The sequence below is a fragment of the Haliotis asinina genome, chromosome 4 (genome assembly GCF_037392515.1).
Source record: "Haliotis asinina isolate JCU_RB_2024 chromosome 4, JCU_Hal_asi_v2, whole genome shotgun sequence".
NCBI classification, from domain to species: domain Eukaryota; kingdom Metazoa; phylum Mollusca; class Gastropoda; order Lepetellida; family Haliotidae; genus Haliotis; species Haliotis asinina.
Window position 1 is genome coordinate 62,416,167 of NC_090283.1, and position 18,098 is coordinate 62,434,264.

The 18,098-nt window shown below is 40.7% G+C and overlaps 1 protein-coding gene across 4 annotated transcripts; it reads left to right on the forward strand.

Moving 5' to 3' along the window:
* Window positions 1-61: 61 nt before the first annotated feature.
* On the forward strand, window positions 62-16,456 carry LOC137281765 (ankyrin repeat domain-containing protein 29-like). 4 transcript variants are annotated; one of them, XM_067813368.1, is made up of 3 exons: window positions 81-121; window positions 11,943-12,119; window positions 14,175-16,456. In XM_067813368.1, the coding sequence occupies exons 2-3, from the start codon at window positions 11,994-11,996 to the stop codon at window positions 15,339-15,341; spliced, it is 1,293 nt and encodes a 430-aa protein (XP_067669469.1). In that variant the 5' UTR covers window positions 81-121; window positions 11,943-11,993; the 3' UTR covers window positions 15,342-16,456. The 4 variants fall into 4 exon arrangements, with proteins under 4 accessions (XP_067669472.1, XP_067669469.1, XP_067669471.1 ...); XM_067813371.1 differs by lacking the exon at window positions 11,943-12,119 and having other exon boundaries at window positions 62-121; XM_067813370.1 differs by lacking the exons at window positions 81-121; window positions 11,943-12,119 and adding an exon at window positions 5,444-5,536.
* Window positions 16,457-18,098: the final 1,642 nt, after the last annotated feature.

Below are 18,098 nucleotides of genomic sequence, written 5' to 3' on the forward strand. Positions count from 1 at the left end.
TTAGATATAACTCATGAATGAAAATAAACGTGATACGTCTTTATTGCAGCATGCCATGAATGTTTGATGTTCCTTTTCTCAGTCTCTTGTTGATGGTCTGGGCCTCTGATAGATAGTGCAGGTTTGTTTGACAACTTCGTTCTGTACATTCCTTTCATCAAAACGGAATTAAATCAGTCAGATCATCTTGATTGATGTTAACGTGCTAGCACAGTTGTCACTTCCGTTCTCTGTCTGTATACGATTCCAGTTTGTTGAATGTTAAAGCTGTCAGTGTCAGGCCTTGACTTAATCATTATGTCATTCTCATCACGTTGACATTCAACCCATTGCATGGCGTAGTTCGTATTATCCTGAATCAAATGTTGGGTGTCCAAATGGGGCTATTCGATTTACATGTCAGTACAACTCCGCCATGTTTATGAAGAGGGACTGGCATATTTTGTCAGTGGCCTAACTCCAAATTCTGTGTCATGTGAATGTACAGTTATGTAAATGTGAGAATAGTGCATTTTACAGAGCGCACTTGTTCCTATTGCAATTAGCTGTTTGACAGACGATGAAACATAATTAGATTAACTCTGCTACTAAGCTATTTAATTTTAAAGTAGAATTGGACCTGTCACAAGTAATCAGTGCTTATGTACAATTTTCTCTTCTTTTTTTTTGTACATGTGCAGTTGCAATTTTCACTTGATGTGGTCATGGTCACATGATATGAACAATGCAAGAAAGAACTGCACTAGTTGATATGAATATTTGCCGGGATCACTCCAGAGCAAAAGGTCAATGGGGAAATCTCTTCCTTTATCTGAACAATGGGATTTTCCATATTATTACATAGCGTAAACATGCACAGAAGTAATGGAAATTTCTCCACATGTTAAAATTTTAATGGGATATTTTGTATTTCAATGGGTAATAATCCCAAATTCACTATGGGATATAAACAGGCACCAGTGTGTACTAAATGTAAAGAATTAGATTGTGATATCATCCACTCATTCTGGTATTGTAAACATGTCAGCTCTTTATGGACTTACATTCAACATTGGATAAACAATGTTTCAGAAACTAGAATATCTGTCAATAAAGAGAATGGTATTTTGAAATTTACTGCTAAAAACAATGACCTGTTAAGTGCTGTAACTCTGGTGGTAAAAGACCTCATTTTCAAATCATATTTCAAATAAGGACATTTGAGTTTTGAAGTTTTCCAGCAAGAGCTGACAAACTACTATAATATTACTAATGCAACAGCATATTCAACTTGGGATTACAATAAGTTTACTAAAGTTTGGTCCAGCTGCCACTGATTATTTGTTTCACTTTGTGAGTGAGTGAGTGAGTTTAGTTTTACGCCGCACTCTGCGATATTCCAGCCATATATATATATGGCAGCACATTCATTTCTCGTGCCAAATCAACTTATCATATACATTGTTTAAGTCAACTGTAGACTAATCATTGATGTGTAACATGCCCATATATGATATATGATGTATGATATTCTGAACAGAAGATAGTAGAAACATTGTCAATGTCAAAACCTATCCTATCCATCCTATTGTGCAACTTTGAGTCATGACCAGTCAAGAATTTTTAGACTAATTCATTCAAATGCATTCAACTGGATGCATGAATATTAATATATATATCAGTATGACTTGATACGTCTAAGCACTTGTAGATTGCAACACTACTCTCCTCCTAATCCTTGCAAACACGTCATATAGCATGCTCTGTCCCACAGCGAGCTCTGATAAATGGAAATGGTAGAAACCTTAAAATGTGGCTCTGCCACTAGAACGGTTTGGCAGTCTGGTACGGAACTAATATTACATCAGTCTCATTGTGAGTTTCATAATGACACTGAATAAGCGTAAAGAACACTTCACAGGTGTAGACAGTGAGCCAGATGCATTGTGAATAATGTTACGACCTCCTCAAACAGGGTCAGTCTGTGATTACTCAGTTGAGGTATGCTGCTGAAATCTCAATATCAAATATGGAAATGTGATGTTATTAATGTTTAAATTAAGATTCATTTGTAAGTACCATTTCTTATGAAACCAGGAATTAGAGTTCAGTGTAACCAGAGTTGCTTGTAGTGTCTCTTTTCATCGTGTCAATACATCTCCATCAACTAAAGCTGGTTGTAAGAGGCGTGCCAATACATCTCCAGCAACTGAAGCTGGTTGTGAAAGGCATGTCAATACACCTCCAGCAACTAAAGCTGGTTGTGAAAGGCATGTAAATCACCTCCAGCAACTAAAGCTGGTTGTGAAAGGCGTGGCAATACATCTCCATCAACTAAAGCTGGTTGTGAAGGGCATGTAAATCACCTCCAGCAACTAAAGCTGGTTGTAAGAGGCGTGTCAATACATCTCCATCAACTGAAGCTGGTTGTGAAAGGCATGTCCATACATCTCCATCAGCTAAAGCTGGTTGTGAAAGGCATGTCAGTTCACCTCCAGCAACTAAAGCTGGTTGTAAGAGGCGTGTCAATACATCTCCAGCAACTGAAGCTGGTTGTGAAAGGCATGTCCATACATCTCCATCAGCTAAAGTTGGTTGTGAAAGGCATGTCAATTCACCTCCAGCAACTGAAGCTGGTTGTAAGAGGCGTGTCAATACACCTCCAGCACCCCATGCTAGTTGTAAGAGGAATGTCTATATGACACACCCAGCACAAGGCTCTAGGAGAGGATTTGGTAAGGATATAGGTACAAAGTATTTTCGCCACGTTTTGTTCACCAGGAATCAAACTATTCCATTAAGTAGATCGACAATGCAAACGGATACTTTTGGTAGTATTACATATATAATGTAATTGTATGACATTAGAATGGATGTATTAGCAAAATGGATAGCCATGATATCTGATGTGCCATTTACTTCATAGATAAGCATATTCTCCTGAGTATAGATGTGTTGACTACTGTTACACTGTTATCAGCAGAGTACTAGGCTTCACATGTCATGAAATTACAGGAAACATGACACCATCGTAGTTGAGGTTAGGGGCTGTTTTGTGTCTTCCGCGAAAGGCAACCAGTGTTGATTATAACTTGTAGTTGGGTGGGTAATATACGGTTTGATATCCACCTGTTTTTATCAGTGCTACCGGCAGACGAGGCGTACATCAGACCGTATTACACAAAGGATGAGCATACAACGTAATTATCTTACCGCCATGTTAAAATACAAAATATCAGTTTATTTTAAATATCGGTACTGACTGTATGACATGTAAGAAAATGGCGTCTGCCTCTCGACTGGATTTTTAGAATCAGTGAAACATATTCTGAGAAGCTTAAAACTGCTTGCTTCTTTAAATAGTTAATTATGTTTAAGTTGGGAATGCAAACGATTCAATGTATAAAATAATTTAAATAAGGCTATGAAAGTTGGTAAAATCGATATGAACATAGTGAACTCAAACACAGCTAACAGAACGGTTTTCGAACTCCCGTCTGTGACACAATGACGTCATACGATTGTTAGCAATACAGTTCCTCGGCAGAGGGATACTGTGGCAGCAGGTATTATTTTTGGGGTGTTGTCATCCTCCTGAAAGTAGTGACAGGGAAACTTGTTCAAGCGTCATTGACCAATGAAATTAAAGTATGTCACATGAACCTAAGACAAAAATTTTATAACTTTATAGTGGATAAAACCCGCACATTTTGCGTCAGTGTGACGTAAATGAAGCTCGTTGACTCGTAAAATCCTCGGTAAAATTGATCTTTAGTAACCTACGTTTGTCATAGAAGGCGACTAACGGGATAGAGTGGCCGCCCTTCATGACTTTGTTGATACATGTCATCGTATCCCAGCTGCGTATGTATGGATGCTCACATTGTGAATCAGTGGATTGTCTGGTCCGGACACGTTTATTTACAGACCGGTGCCACATTAGCCTGAATGTTGCTGAGTGCGGCGTAAAACTAAACTCACACATGTTACAAGTTTTACCTATGCCGTTATTGGTTAAATTTCGTCTTCAACTAACCAACTGGTCAGACCCACAGGGGTCGGTAGGGTAGCCTAGTGTCCACCACCGTGATATTGCTGAAAAAGTACGTACACTCAACACTCAGACTTACTGACTTGATCGATGGTCATGATGTCAGTCACCGGATTGTTTGGTCCAGATTAGATAGTTTGCAGACGTCATACACTTATGACAACTGCCGAGTAATAAAGCCAACGAAACCTTTACGAGATGTGAACAGAAAGATTTTCAAATTTGGTTTTGACCGCAACAGATTCTCATACCCGTGTTCACAGGATCGTTGCTAATTTATTTTTCTTTGTTTTGACGAGCTGTCTGACCAGCGATTAAACACATGGCTGGATCCTAATGGGTTAGTCATGGCAGGCAACGTGCAGCCGGGTTTATTTGTGTCTCACCGATAATAAGATGGAGGGTGTAAAGTACGAGAACACGGTTTACTTGTTTACTTAAGTAGAAAGCATGTCGTGTAAACATGCATGTATATCATCGACCACGTGCAAAAATGTCACGGTGGCCTGAATATGGCACACTCTGGCGCCGTGATGACTCAGCATTGTTTTTACTGCCCAAGATTCATTTGCATATCGCGTGAACGAACTTTTCCGTCAGTAAGCAAACGCGCTTATTCGGAAATAAGAAACGACTGGCTTATTGCAAGCCTTTCTCTTTACGTTTGTTTTAGATATATACATATATTTGCCACTTCCACTATGACACTGAGGTACGTGACAAAGTCTGTATGTGAATATCGCTAGGTCTCCGTAGACATTCGACGACTGTACCTTACAACGATTTAGCTTCGCAAATGAAAATAATGTTTTGATTTCAGATATGGTCTGTCACGTTTTATGATACTGTCCCATCAAAAGGTTTAGACTCACCAATGTAATACAGCCACTTATCTCAGGCAACTGTTCTAAACAAAATTTTGCAAATAAAATAGTCCATAGTGTTTAAAGGGACTTTGTACACATGAACTGATGTACGGTAAAACAAATTCGTAATGTTCGTAATGTTGAAAAGATTATTCTCAAATTCAGCAGATAATAAAAATAAGTGATAAAAAGTTAGCTGATCAAGATATTTTCACATGCATTTTAGCAATGTGATGCACGATCCTCCTACTGTTCATCTACATAAGGTTTGCAGGTGGTTCCGCCAAGTTAGCGGAAAAATCAGTGTTTGATGTAACCAGATATATACATTACGAATACTGTGTGTTGTAAGTGGCTCGAATCTTCAGATGGGAAGTTTATATGTTTTCATTGCAAAAAATCAGGTGTAAACCAGATGCAGTTTCTTGAATGAACTGAGATGTGACAATCGTCACTTGGCGACTGCCTGTAGAAGGAAAACTATGCTGGCCGCTTTGTAAATGTGACCCACTGCTGCACACGGAGGTCACGTATGTTCAGTGACGTCAGAATGCAGCGAGGTCACGCCAGTCTTCACAGGTAACTGTTATATCGCCTGAGAACCACATGCCTACCACTCGTCATGGATGTAACAATGCAGGTTTGTCTTCCGATGTATGCTAACTTACTTGATGCTCCGATTTAACAGAATTTATGCAATTTAATTATCGATTTTAATTTCGCCATAGAGTAAGGAAAACACGCACCTGCGTGCGTTCTTATTTTTTCGTACGTCCATTGCTTTTTTCAGTACTGAACAAAACAATTATTTAATCACTGTTCCTAATTTTTGTCGTCTAAAACGAAATACGCACATGGTGAAGTTCTTAATATGCCTATTTGTCTCGTGTCCATTTGTCATTTGTTACTGTACGAGCCAATTAAAACTTTGTTCCAAATTTTGGTCTCAGATTGCTATAAGGAAATCCTCACTTGTGTTTTTATTCAATTGTTTGTCCTTCCACTGCATAAGTCAGTACTGAACTAACCAGACTAAGTATTGATCTCGTTTCTGCTTTACGTTGGTAAAATACCTGTGCACGTTTGAGTATATATTTAGTTGACCAACTTTATGGATAACCAATTTTTATTACGACTGCGACCTTACGAAAGAGATTTTTGTACCGTTGTCAAGAAGGAATGCAACAGTACGGCGCAGGAATCTATGTCGAAACTTTGCACTTTCGTAATAAAGAAGTTATTAAAACGCCACTTAAAGAAGTTAAATATTTAATGCTTTGTACTTCATCACGTGGTCTCGCTGTTTTGTCTAGTGCCATGCTGTCTAGTGCCAAGAACGTATATCATCGTTTGATGCCAGTGGTGCTGGTTGTAATGAAACTGTTATATGTTCAGTCTAGTTTGGCGTTGACTTTGGCTTTCATTAACTCCTGATTCTCGCCAACGACATATTTGGGGATCGGGTGGTCATTTTCTCTGATGTGGTTGATACATGTCATACCTTCTGCGTAATTCAGTTTTTATGACGTCAATCACTGGATTGTCTGGTACAGGCTGGAGTATTGAAAAGTTTACAGACCGACGTTACACAGCTGAAATTTGCTGAGGGCTTTGAAATAAACAACAGAGTTCAAAATATAGGACGCTTCTGGTAACTGCCTTCTCATGCCAGCTCGTTAGAGATAAAGGCGACACAGGTTGACACAGTTATGCGATATAGACAGGGCCAAAAACTAGGATGTTCTTGTTAGGTTTGCACTTAATTCAGTAATAGCTTTTCAACATAGCGTCGAGGCTCGATGAAAATAATAGCAGTTCATCGCGTGTACTTGAGTAGCCGAATACAGCACAGAGTTTTGAGGTGAGAGGTTATGTAACAGTTCAGGGTGTCTAATCCACTGACCAAATATGGCTTCTTAATACATTTGGTGATAATATTGGTCTTCAGCAGCCCGCCAGTGTCGTAAAACCCGCTTAACTGGATCGGGTGGTCAGGCTCGCAGATTTGTCATTGTATGTATCCCAGTTACAGATAGTTGTAATTTTGCTAATAGCCTGGAATAAACAACAAAGAAATCTTTCACTGTGGGCATGACTTTCAAATCACTCTTAACGATATCCTGTCATGCCAAGACCTCTGAGTTGAATAGTTTTAGGTGACGTTTGTGTAATGTTTGCACCTTTACGTTAACCCTTGAAGATTGGTATGTAGTCTTGACTGATGGAAAGAATGTCGTTTTCTGCGTAACGCCATTCTGAGGAATATTCCGGCTGTAAAACGCCTTACTGTACATAATCGGTTCTGCGTCAGATAAACCAGTGACTGAAATAATGATCGACTTCATACGTCCGTCATCACGCAAGGAAGACACCGAAAATCCGGCCCTTTGTTCTTCACACATTGTAAACATCTGGAGAATAAAACCTGGGTTTTCGGCGAACGCTTTGCCAATTGGGCTTCCCACAGCCCTATATGAAAGAAGAAATGTGTGATCTTGGAGATATACATACTGGACGACGAGGTTTGTTGCCGATTCTGTCGACCGACCTTTTCCTTTCACAAGGTGCTGTAGGGTAGCCCAGTGGTTACAGCGGTCGCTCGTCACGCCGACGAACCGGGTTTGATTCCTTACCTGGGTATAGTGTATGTAGCCCATTTCTGGTGTCCACCACTGTGATATTGCTAATAACGGCGTAAAACCCTACTCACTCACTCCACAGTCTTCCTTGTTAAAACGACCACTGATTTATTGCAGTGTGCTGTGTTAGACATATCTTACACTCGTGAGTGAGTGAGTTAACATTTAACGTCACATCGGCAGTATTGCAGCCATATCGTGACGAGAGTGAGTGAGTGAGTGAGTGAGTTAATATTTAACGTCACATCGGCAATATCTCAGCCATATTGTGACGAGAACATTTAACAAAGAAAAGGACTATATGTACATTATAAACTCTGTCGGCGAAGGACAGTAAAACAACTAGGATATCACAATTTGATTTAAAACTAGCGTGGAAAGTTAAAACTAATATCACTATTCGGACAATACAACATAAAATCAGGCTATAGATTGCCAACACCCGAAGGTAGATCACCATACTAGGGATCATGGGGACTTACAGTACCTTTGCTACCTGCATGGCCCCTAGTTGGATTTACACCGTCCCCTCAGCTGTTAGCAATTTAGTCCCATCTAGCCAAAAATTAAAAATACACATATGCTACGATTAAAAACACTGGAAGTCTAAACGTACAGGAAAGGTTTTGGGACTTACGTACCCTCTCAGGAGGACAATAATTTTATGGTACTTCAACCTCCTTTGAGGGTACAGCCACTAACATTTCAAGTTACTAATCTAAACTACCATCAATTAAAATGCAGCTATCTACACAACATAATAATCAAAATTCAACGATGAAATCAGTTTCTTTTAAAAATCCAAGAATTAAATGAGAACTTACGGTGTTAAAAAGGTCCTTCATTGTTTTCACATTGAAATATTTATCCCTTATGATGGAGAATTCAACACAGTCAAGCAGTATATGCTTGACCGTGGTTCTCTCATCACAAGGGATGCAAAACGGAGGATCCTCACCTTTCAATAGGTATGAATGAGTATATCTTGTATGGCCAATACGACATCGTCGCATAATGACCTCTTCAAATCTGGACTGACAGCCCAAGTGAGTGTAACCAATATAAGGTTTTATGGCATGTAATTTATTTATTCCCACTTGGGTGTCCCACTTCTTTTGCATCAGATCACGAATGTAAGTTCTAATGCTAGCTTTATAGTCACTGTATGGAATAAGAAGTGGTGTCACAGATTTGTTGAGTGCAGCCTTAGCAGCAAGATCGGCCATTGCATTCCCAGAAATACCTACATGGCTGGGTAACCAACAAAAGACAATGTCGTATTGGCCAGTAGCAAGATCATTGTACAATTCAATAATTTCTATTAAAAGTGGATGTTTACAAGAAATATGTTTAATCGCCTGAAGACAAGAAAGAGAGTCTGAATAGATTATATATTGTTTACGTTTAGGGTGTCTTTGAATATATTTGAGAGCTGTTAATATAGCGTTAGCTTCTGCTGTAAAAATAGAACTATTATCAGGTAATCTAGAAGATATTGTTCTGGATCCAATGACAGTGGCACAAGCCACTGCGCCACCATTCTTGGACCCATCTGTATATAAGGATTTATAATTGCTATATTTATGTTTCAAATGATTATATTCTTGTTTATACTGTAATTCATTCGTTTCTGACTTTTTAAATGAAGTTAATGTTAGGTCCACTTGGGGTCTGACCAACTGCCAAGGAGGAGAAGAAAGAAGACGGGAGGGAGCTATGTTTTCCAGCTCAATGCCAGCAGCAGAAAGAAAGGGTTTAATTCTATGTCCTAGAGGCGGGACAAGAGAAGACTTTTTGTTGTATAAATCCTCATAAAGGGGATTGAAGACACAGCTATATGCAGGGTTAGATTCATTAGAGTGTAATTTAGTTATGTATTGTAAGGATAATTTAATACGACGTTGTGTAAGAGATGGTTCATCGGCCTCAACGTAAAGACTGTCAATAGGTGAAGTTCTGAAGGAACCAAGACAAAGTCTTAGACCTTGATGATGGATAGAATCAAGAAGTTTCAGGTGGCTTTTGCAGGCTCCGCCATATACGATGGAGCCATAATCAAGTTTGGAACGGACAAGTGATCTGTATAAGTGTAGGAGAGTAGCTTGATCCCCTCCCCACTTTGAGTTCGAAACAACTTTAAGTAAATCGAGTGCCTTCAGGCATTTAGTTTTTAGGGATTTGATATGTGGCAAAAAAGTTAAATGGGAGTCGAAAATAAGACCCAAGAACTTGACCTCCTTCACAACTTTGATGAGAGTGCCATTTAGAAATAGTTCCGGATCCTTATGATGCTTATATTTTCTACAAAAGTGAAGGCAATTAGTTTTAGACTTTGAGAATTTAAAGCCGTTTTGTAGACACCAGGTATTTATTTTATTTAAACACAACTGCAATTGCCGTTCAATAGTGTGCATATTTTTCCCACGACAAGAAATATTAAAATCATCCACAAAAAGTGATCCGTCTATTGAATCATTTAAAACCTTGGATAAACTATTGATTTTAATACTAAACAATGTGACCGACAAAATGCTGCCTTGTGGAACACCCTGATCCTGATTATAATGGTCAGACAGGGTAGAACCCACTCGGACTTGAAATTGTCTGTCACTCAAAAAACGTGAAATAAAAAGAGGCAAACGACCCCTCAAACCAAAATCATGTAAATCCTTTAAAATACCATGCTTCCAGGTGGTATCGTATGCTTTCTCAAGATCAAAGAATATCGATACTGCATGTTGTTTATTAACTACTGCATTTTTAACGAAGGATTCTAGTCGTACCAAATGATCATTGGTACTACGGTTTTTCCTAAAACCACACTGAATATTTGTTATAAGTTTATTGGTTTCAAGATACCACGTTAACCTACTGTTTACCATTCGTTCCATGGTTTTACAAACACAACTCGTTAAAGAGATTGGTCTGTAATTAGACGGATCAGTATGATCCCGGCCAGGCTTTGGAATAGGGACAACAATGGCATTACGCCACGAAGGTGGAAACTCTCCTGAAGTCCATATGTGACCAAATATTTCTATAAGGATTTCTAAACATGGGCAAATGCTTTAGAAGCTGGTAGTGAATATTATCAGCTCCTGTTGCAGTATTATGAGCTTGCTCAAGGGCAGTATGGAGCTCATATAATGAAAATAATTCGTTATAATCTTCACCATTGTCTGAATTAAAATTGATTTTTTTCTTCTCCTGTTCTTTCTGATATTTTTGAAACTCAGGGACATAATTTGATGAAGATGAATTCTTGGCTAAGGTTGCACCAAGTTTATTTGCAATGTCAGTTTTGTTAGTTAATATAGTCTCACCGTCCTTCAGATGATGAATAGTAGATTTGGAGCCTTTGCCCTTTATTCTTTGGATCGTGTTCCACACCTTTGACATTGGTGTACGTGAATTTATTCTGGAAACATAATCTCGCCAAGACTGACGTTTGTTTTGTTTAAATGCACGTCTAGCCTTAGCGTTAGTAATTCTGACTTTGTCTAGATTATGGACAGTAGGATGTTTGCGAAAATATTTTTCAGCTTTCTTCCTACACTTTCTAGCCTGTTTACATTCATTAGTAAACCATGGTTTACGAATGTGCGGAATTGGAGAGGACTGTGGAATTGTTTTGTCAGCAATGTCGTTTAGGATGCTCGAAAACGACTGTATAGGATCTTCACTGTTCTTAAAAAGATCACGCTTCAAGTGTTCAACACACAGAGTCTGATATAAAGACCAATCAGCCCTGGCAAAGTTCCTTCTTAATACAGGTGGATCATCAGCAGGGTTTATGTTTTTGAGAATGGTGGGGAAGTGATCACTGCCACATAGGTCATCATGGACCATCCATTCAAATTCATTATATAAGGTGGAATCAGCTAGTGATAGATCCAGGGAAGAATATGTTCCCGTGGCTGGATGTAAATAAGTGACTGAGTCGTCATTTAAAATACATAACTTATTATCGGAAATGAATTCCTCTAAAAGTTTACCTTTATTATTAGTATTTTCACTTCCCCAAAGCGGATTGTGTCCGCTAAGGTCCCCCATAATAATGCATGGTTTTGGAAGCTGATCATATAGATTTTGAAGATCGGATTGGCAAACATCTGAAGATGGAGGAATATACAAACTGCACAATGTCAAAACAATGTGTAAAGTCAGGCGAACTGCAACTGTTTGAAGATTCGTATTTAGAATAACAGGGCTATGTGTCACACTCTGGTGAACCAAAATAGAAGCACCTCCAGTTGCTCGATCTCCCGGAGGAGAAAAAGAATGATAATTGTTGAACTGTCGTAAAGTAAAGGTATCAGTAGTTTTTAAATACGTCTCTTGGAGACATAGCGCTGATGGCTGAAAGTCCTGTATCAGCAATTGCACTTCGCTGAAATTGTTTTTCAGTCCTCTACAATTCCACTGCAGTATATGTGACAACTGTGTCATGGTGCCTCAATGGGCGATCTTTCACGTGAATGTGAAGAAGAACTATTCCTCCGCTTGTCCTGTTGGGACAGAGTTACGTCCATGTCTAGAGGTCCAAATGAATTTTGGAGAGGAACCTCTGAAGGTGAAGAGTCAGTAAGTGAGAGATTTCTATTTAATTTTTTCCCTTTCTTTCGTTTTGATTGAACTGTGGCTGGTTGTGAACTGGCACGTTGCAAGGTAGGCGTTTGTGATGACTCAGGCTGAACATCAGTCTGAGACCCAGACGTCGACAGGATAACTTGGGCAGTAGCTTGTTTGGGTGAAAGGACGGGTTTTTCTGACTTGACCCATGTCAAGTCAGTCTGACACAATACAGACGATGTTACCACAGATCGGGAGACTGCAGCGGAATAAGTTTTAGTCAATGGAGGTGTTGTCTGAGTTTGAAACAGTTTCTTTGCCTCCAGGTAAGAAATATTATTTTGACACTTGAGTTTCATGATATGTGATTCTGTTTGCCACACTGGGCAAGACTTGGAAGACGCAGCATGAGTGCCATTACAATTGCAGCATTTGAGGTCCTTCTGGCAGTCAGTGCCATCATGGTTGTCACCACACCGATGACAGACAGGAGAGTTCCGACATTTATAACATCGGAGTGGAGTGGGGACATACACCTCCACTCCAATGTTAAAATAGCCTGCTTTGATGGAATCAGGAAGGGACGAACGAGCAAAAGTCATTAAGTATGTATTTGTGTTAATGATAACACCATCTTTCTTTATTGTGAAACGTTTGACAGCAGTTACCGCCTGGTCTTTCAACTCGGTAGTGATTTCATCCTCAGACATGTCAGACAGGCAACGAGCCCTGTCACGAACAATGCCTCGACAAGAGTTTAGAGACCTGTGCACAGTCACAGCAACCTCAACATTTGCAAATGTTTTGATTGACAGCAAATTGAGAGACTGCTGTCTCCGTGCACACTCCACAAGAAGCGAACCACTACGGAGACGGGTGAAGTTGCTCACCTCACCACAAATCCCAGATATAGCTTTGGAAATGGCAAATGGGTTTAGTTTGATTGGTGAAAAATCAACAGCCTCGATCACCAGAAATCGTGCCCATGAATCATTGTTAAAAGAAGTATTTCCAGATGAAACATCCAAATCCTCAAGACGTCTTTTCTTTTCGCTGCGAGATGAACCAGAGTTTATTAGTGCCATGATGAAAGAAAAACGTTTCAGCACCCCTGCTCCCCACCCACCATGGAGTGTCAACAAGGACGGTGTCAAATAGCATCGGATATCCTAGATGCCGACACCAGGGATACAAGGATGTTATACTCCAGTGAGTATGACACAAATAGCAACATTTGTATACCATATTAACTGCCAGGGTGGTTCTGCCCATGACAAGAAATTGGACACATGTTGAATCTGGAGGTCAACATCACCAGATTGGCCCTTGAGCCACCGCCTTCTGGCACAGGACTCTAGGCAATGTAAATATATTACAGTGTAGAACGCACCAATGTAAAGTTATGAATCATTTAAACATTGCAAATCAAAAATGTCCAAGACCCAAAAGATAATTTACTGTGCAAATATAATCACCATGCACAGGGCTTGGCGTGACCAGCCGATTGGTCGAACCGGGCCCATTCGACCACCCGTCTAGGTGAAGTCAGGGCCAAAGTGGTGTGTTGAGCAACAGGAACACGGTTCCAGGCCCCTGTTACCCTCAACCACCAGGATCCCTTCCTCCACCGACACAGGGCCGCAACCCACGGCCAACGGGTTGGTGGATCAAATATACCCCCGGGTCCACAACGGGGGTGTCGGCGAGCTCTTGGCGTTACCCAGCACCCACCACGAGGAGGTGGCTCGCCACGGGTGCCATCGTGACGAGAGCATTCTTAAAAAAGGAATCTATGTATATGATAAAACCTGTCGACGAAGGCTTACACTCGTTTGACCGAAGGGGTCGTCGGCACGGATAGGATGGAAATTTACACTAGTTAAATGGGTCCCTTCCGTACTGAATATTTAAATTCTCAATAATTTCTGGTCATAGTATACATAGACTTACGACTGTCGAAGGGTTAAACTCGTTTTATGGAACGAGACTCCAGACTATAAAAACTCAGAGCTAAATATTATCATTTTTCCAAATCAGATTTCTAACTTATATTATTGTTTGTTGCAGACCTACATGTGGCACTCCCCCCGGCCCCATCTCTCTATGATGGGGAACGTGCAGGATGCGAGCCAGACACTCACGGAAAGAAGATTCTGGTGGGGCGGTCGGATCTCCGTACCTAGTCAGACCCACACCGCCTTCGCACGGGAGGTGATTAAAGCCGCCGAAACAGGAGACATCGGCAGACTCCGGAAGCTATACTCCTGCGTTCGAGGAGGTTTTACTAAGATACAGTGCGAGACAACCCTGACCACTCCCCTCCACGCAGCTGCTGCCAATGCCCACGGCTATGTTGTCAAATATCTCCTCAGCAAAGGAGCTGATCCCAATCTCCAGGACAGTTCCTCTGAAACTCCGCTCCACACCGCTGCCAAGGCAGGCGCTACAGAATGTCTTTTGTTGCTGTTGCAAGCCAAAGCTCTTGTTGAAATCGTGGACGCCTGGGGCAGGACCCCTTTGCTGAAGGCCGTAGTGTACAATCGGCCGAAATGTGTGCACTGGTTGTTGTCCGCTGGCGCAAGAACTAACGTTTTGGACAACGATGGTTTGTCCCCCGTCCACGTAGCAGCAAGCTACGGACAGGTGTCCCTCTTGAAGAAGCTGGTCAAACATGGAGCCAAGCTGGACGTGGTCAATCGGAAAGGAAAACTGCCCATATCTAAGGCTATCAACGCGGGCCAGGTCACAATGGTGCAGGAACTCATCAACTATGGCGCCAGGACATACCACAAAGATCACTGTGTCGTGAAAGACGCCATTTCCAAACTTGCTCAAAGCCACCCGGCAGCGAAGGAGAATGACACTGCCAACTACAAGATGGTTGAAAGTGTTATATCAGCCCATGGCTACACACTTGACGAGGAAAACTTGGAGCTCTTTCTGTCCATATTTCGATCACTTGAACCGAAATTATTTCTACCGATATTGATGAGGTTGGCGTTGATATCAGGGAATCCCAAGTCAAGCTCCCCCTACCTATTGTCGCCTCACCATGTCGACCAGCTCGAGAAATTTCTTCCCGACGATTTTAGATTGTTCACTCTACAGAACTTAGCCAAAAGGAAGGTTCGCTCTTGTTTGATGGAATCGGGACGGAACGTGGCATGGGCCAGCTCCAAGCTTGATGTGGCACCAATGCTAATCAAAATTATTTTATTACAAGATATATTTTGACGCAAGCTAGACTCTCTATGCAGTTTGTAAAGACTTGACATACGTATACTACTCAAAAGAAGATAAGGAACACCGAATTGTTTCATATTCCTACAGGTGGCATGTTGTGTCGTCACAGATAAACTATGGTGATGTGAAAGAATACGGTTTCAAATATTTATAGAAGTATGCGTGTTTGTTGGGATACATTGATATTAATGACGTGCTTGCCTTAAAGAGGTTCATATATAAATAACGTTATAGAAGACTTAAGTGCCACAAGCGTCAACCAATGAGAAGGCTTGCTTTGACCACACCCCGTTCATGCGATCTTATTGTCCTTGCTATGGTCCGCCATTTGTGTCAAGATCGTTTAGTTGAAGTACAAAATCGGCTTTCAGTCGACTTGTAGAAATAACAATAAAGATCTGGTATGCGTTATGTGTGGTGATCGATAGGTCAGTCACCCATGATTATGTTTTGATGAAGTTTTAATGGATTGCATCCGATGGTAGCGTACCGATCCTCAAACCAGGCGAGTGGGGCACACCGAAGTGCCCGGCCATGTCTAGATACATTGTACTGTGAAGCATTTTAAGTCGGGAGTCATCTTAAAATTTTTATATATTTTTTTCTAAAAAAATCTTTAATCCTGGCAATGACACGTGGACCTGTGACGCAGAGGGCTCTCGTAAATTGGAAGGCAGCTCCAGTGGGATGGGAGAATCAGAACCTGGGGAAAATTGCTTTCATGTCATTTAGGGCTTTTTGCCTTACATTAAGGCGAGTGAATGTGGTTTTACGACACTGTTAGCAACACTTAATCAATAATACGGCACGAGAAATGGGATTCACACATTACACCCATCTGGGGAATCGAACCCGGGTTTTCGGCGTGACGAGCGCACGCTTCAACTACTAGGGATTCATTTCAGGGACTGGAAGGCAGACTAGAGCAGCGGGTACAGCAGTTTCATTATAATCAGCTTATGTAAACATGAGAAAATGAAGGTACACATGAACAACGCGCCGACTTGTGGAGCTGAAGTTTTCTTGCGCCTCTTGAACTAAAGGTCACGAGCTACATGTTCACATATATTTACTGTATGGTGAATAAAACTGATTTTTAAAGCAAAGTTATGCGTTTATGTTCTATCTTACAACGGGGTTTGGGTAACGAGGGGTATATCGGTCGTCTAAGTGATTGAGTTTAGTTTTACGTCTCACTCAGCAATATTCCAGCTATATGGTGGCGGTCTGTAAATAATCGAGTAAATAATGTCAGATATAGCATATGTTACGGGTCTAGACCAGGCAGTCCATTGGTCAACAGCATGAGCATCGATCTGCGCATTTGGGGACCGATGGCATGTGTCAAGCCAGTAAGCCTGACCACCCGGTACCGTTAGTCTCCTCACACGACAAGCTTAGTCGCCTTTCATGGCAAGTATGTGTTGCTGAAGACCTATTCTACACCGCATAGTTGCCTTTCATGGCAAGCATGGGTTGCTGAAGACATATTCTACACCGCATATTCACGGTTATCGGTCGTCTAAAGCTCCACAGGTCGCCGTGTAGATTTGAGTGCCTCGAGTTTAGTTTCACTCCGCACTGCGCAATATTACATCTGAATGGAAGAGGTCTGTAAATAACAGTCTGGACCAGTGGCCAGTAGCATGAACATCGATCGACGCAACTGCGGTACGATGACGTGGCAACCAAGTCAGCGAGTCTGAGCACTTAAGTTGCCTCATACAAAACTTACTTGTTTTCTTCTCAAGATAAGGTTTAATAAGCTGTTTTCGGTGTATATTATGCTGGGGCAAATTGAAATTAAGTGGTATTCATCTTCAATTACGCTAGTCAATATTTTAATAAAGACCTGGTCAAGTTTTGATTTGTGAACTCGTAACATAGTTAAATACCCAACGGTGTTTGAATGTAAAACTCCAAATTCGCATTTGACATTACAGCATATCCATAATTTATTACTTGAAGTAATATCATGATACCATTTCTGAAAAATAACCCCAAAACTTCACAAGACACCAAAACGTACTAGTGTCAACACATCCTTGATCGCACCACACATCAAAACCATTCACCAGAAAATACCAGCGCCTTAAACGTCTCCTTGTTACATGGTTATGTGCGCTATATAATATGCTATTATAATAAAACTATGATAATCTGACCCGTGGGTGGATATGTGATATTTTTTTTATTGAGAAATGTGTTGTTTTTTTTCTTTTTTATTGCGAAAGTATTTGGATTTTAGAGTGATCCTTTGTGGATATAAGGTCAGAGTATGTTTTCATGTTTTTGGGAATGGCTGACCATCTTTAGGATTCAACATTTTTCATATTTGGGATTTCTTCATCTTTTAGATTGTTCGATTGGAAAGTGTTTTGGACAATCAATGTTAATTTGATTTTGTTAAAAGTCTTGGGTATACAGTGGATACAAAGTCTTTGATGATAACATCATTAATACCCATACGGGCGCGGGAAGCCATTTTGGCATTTGCACAGTGCGCAATTTATTCTCGGCTTTTAATTTACCACCTAAGCAAGGAGAAATATGGTTGGTTGACGGAAATACTTTCTATGATCCAAATTCACTGACAACTTTTACCGTTTCACTGATAATCGGAACGTGCTGTCATAACTGGAGTTTGGGTGTTAGTGGCCTCTGTTACCAATTCCACATTGTCAGGAGTGATGTCAGATAAAGTTACACACTCGCGTGGTCCGTCCGGGGCTGCTACATTTAGGAATG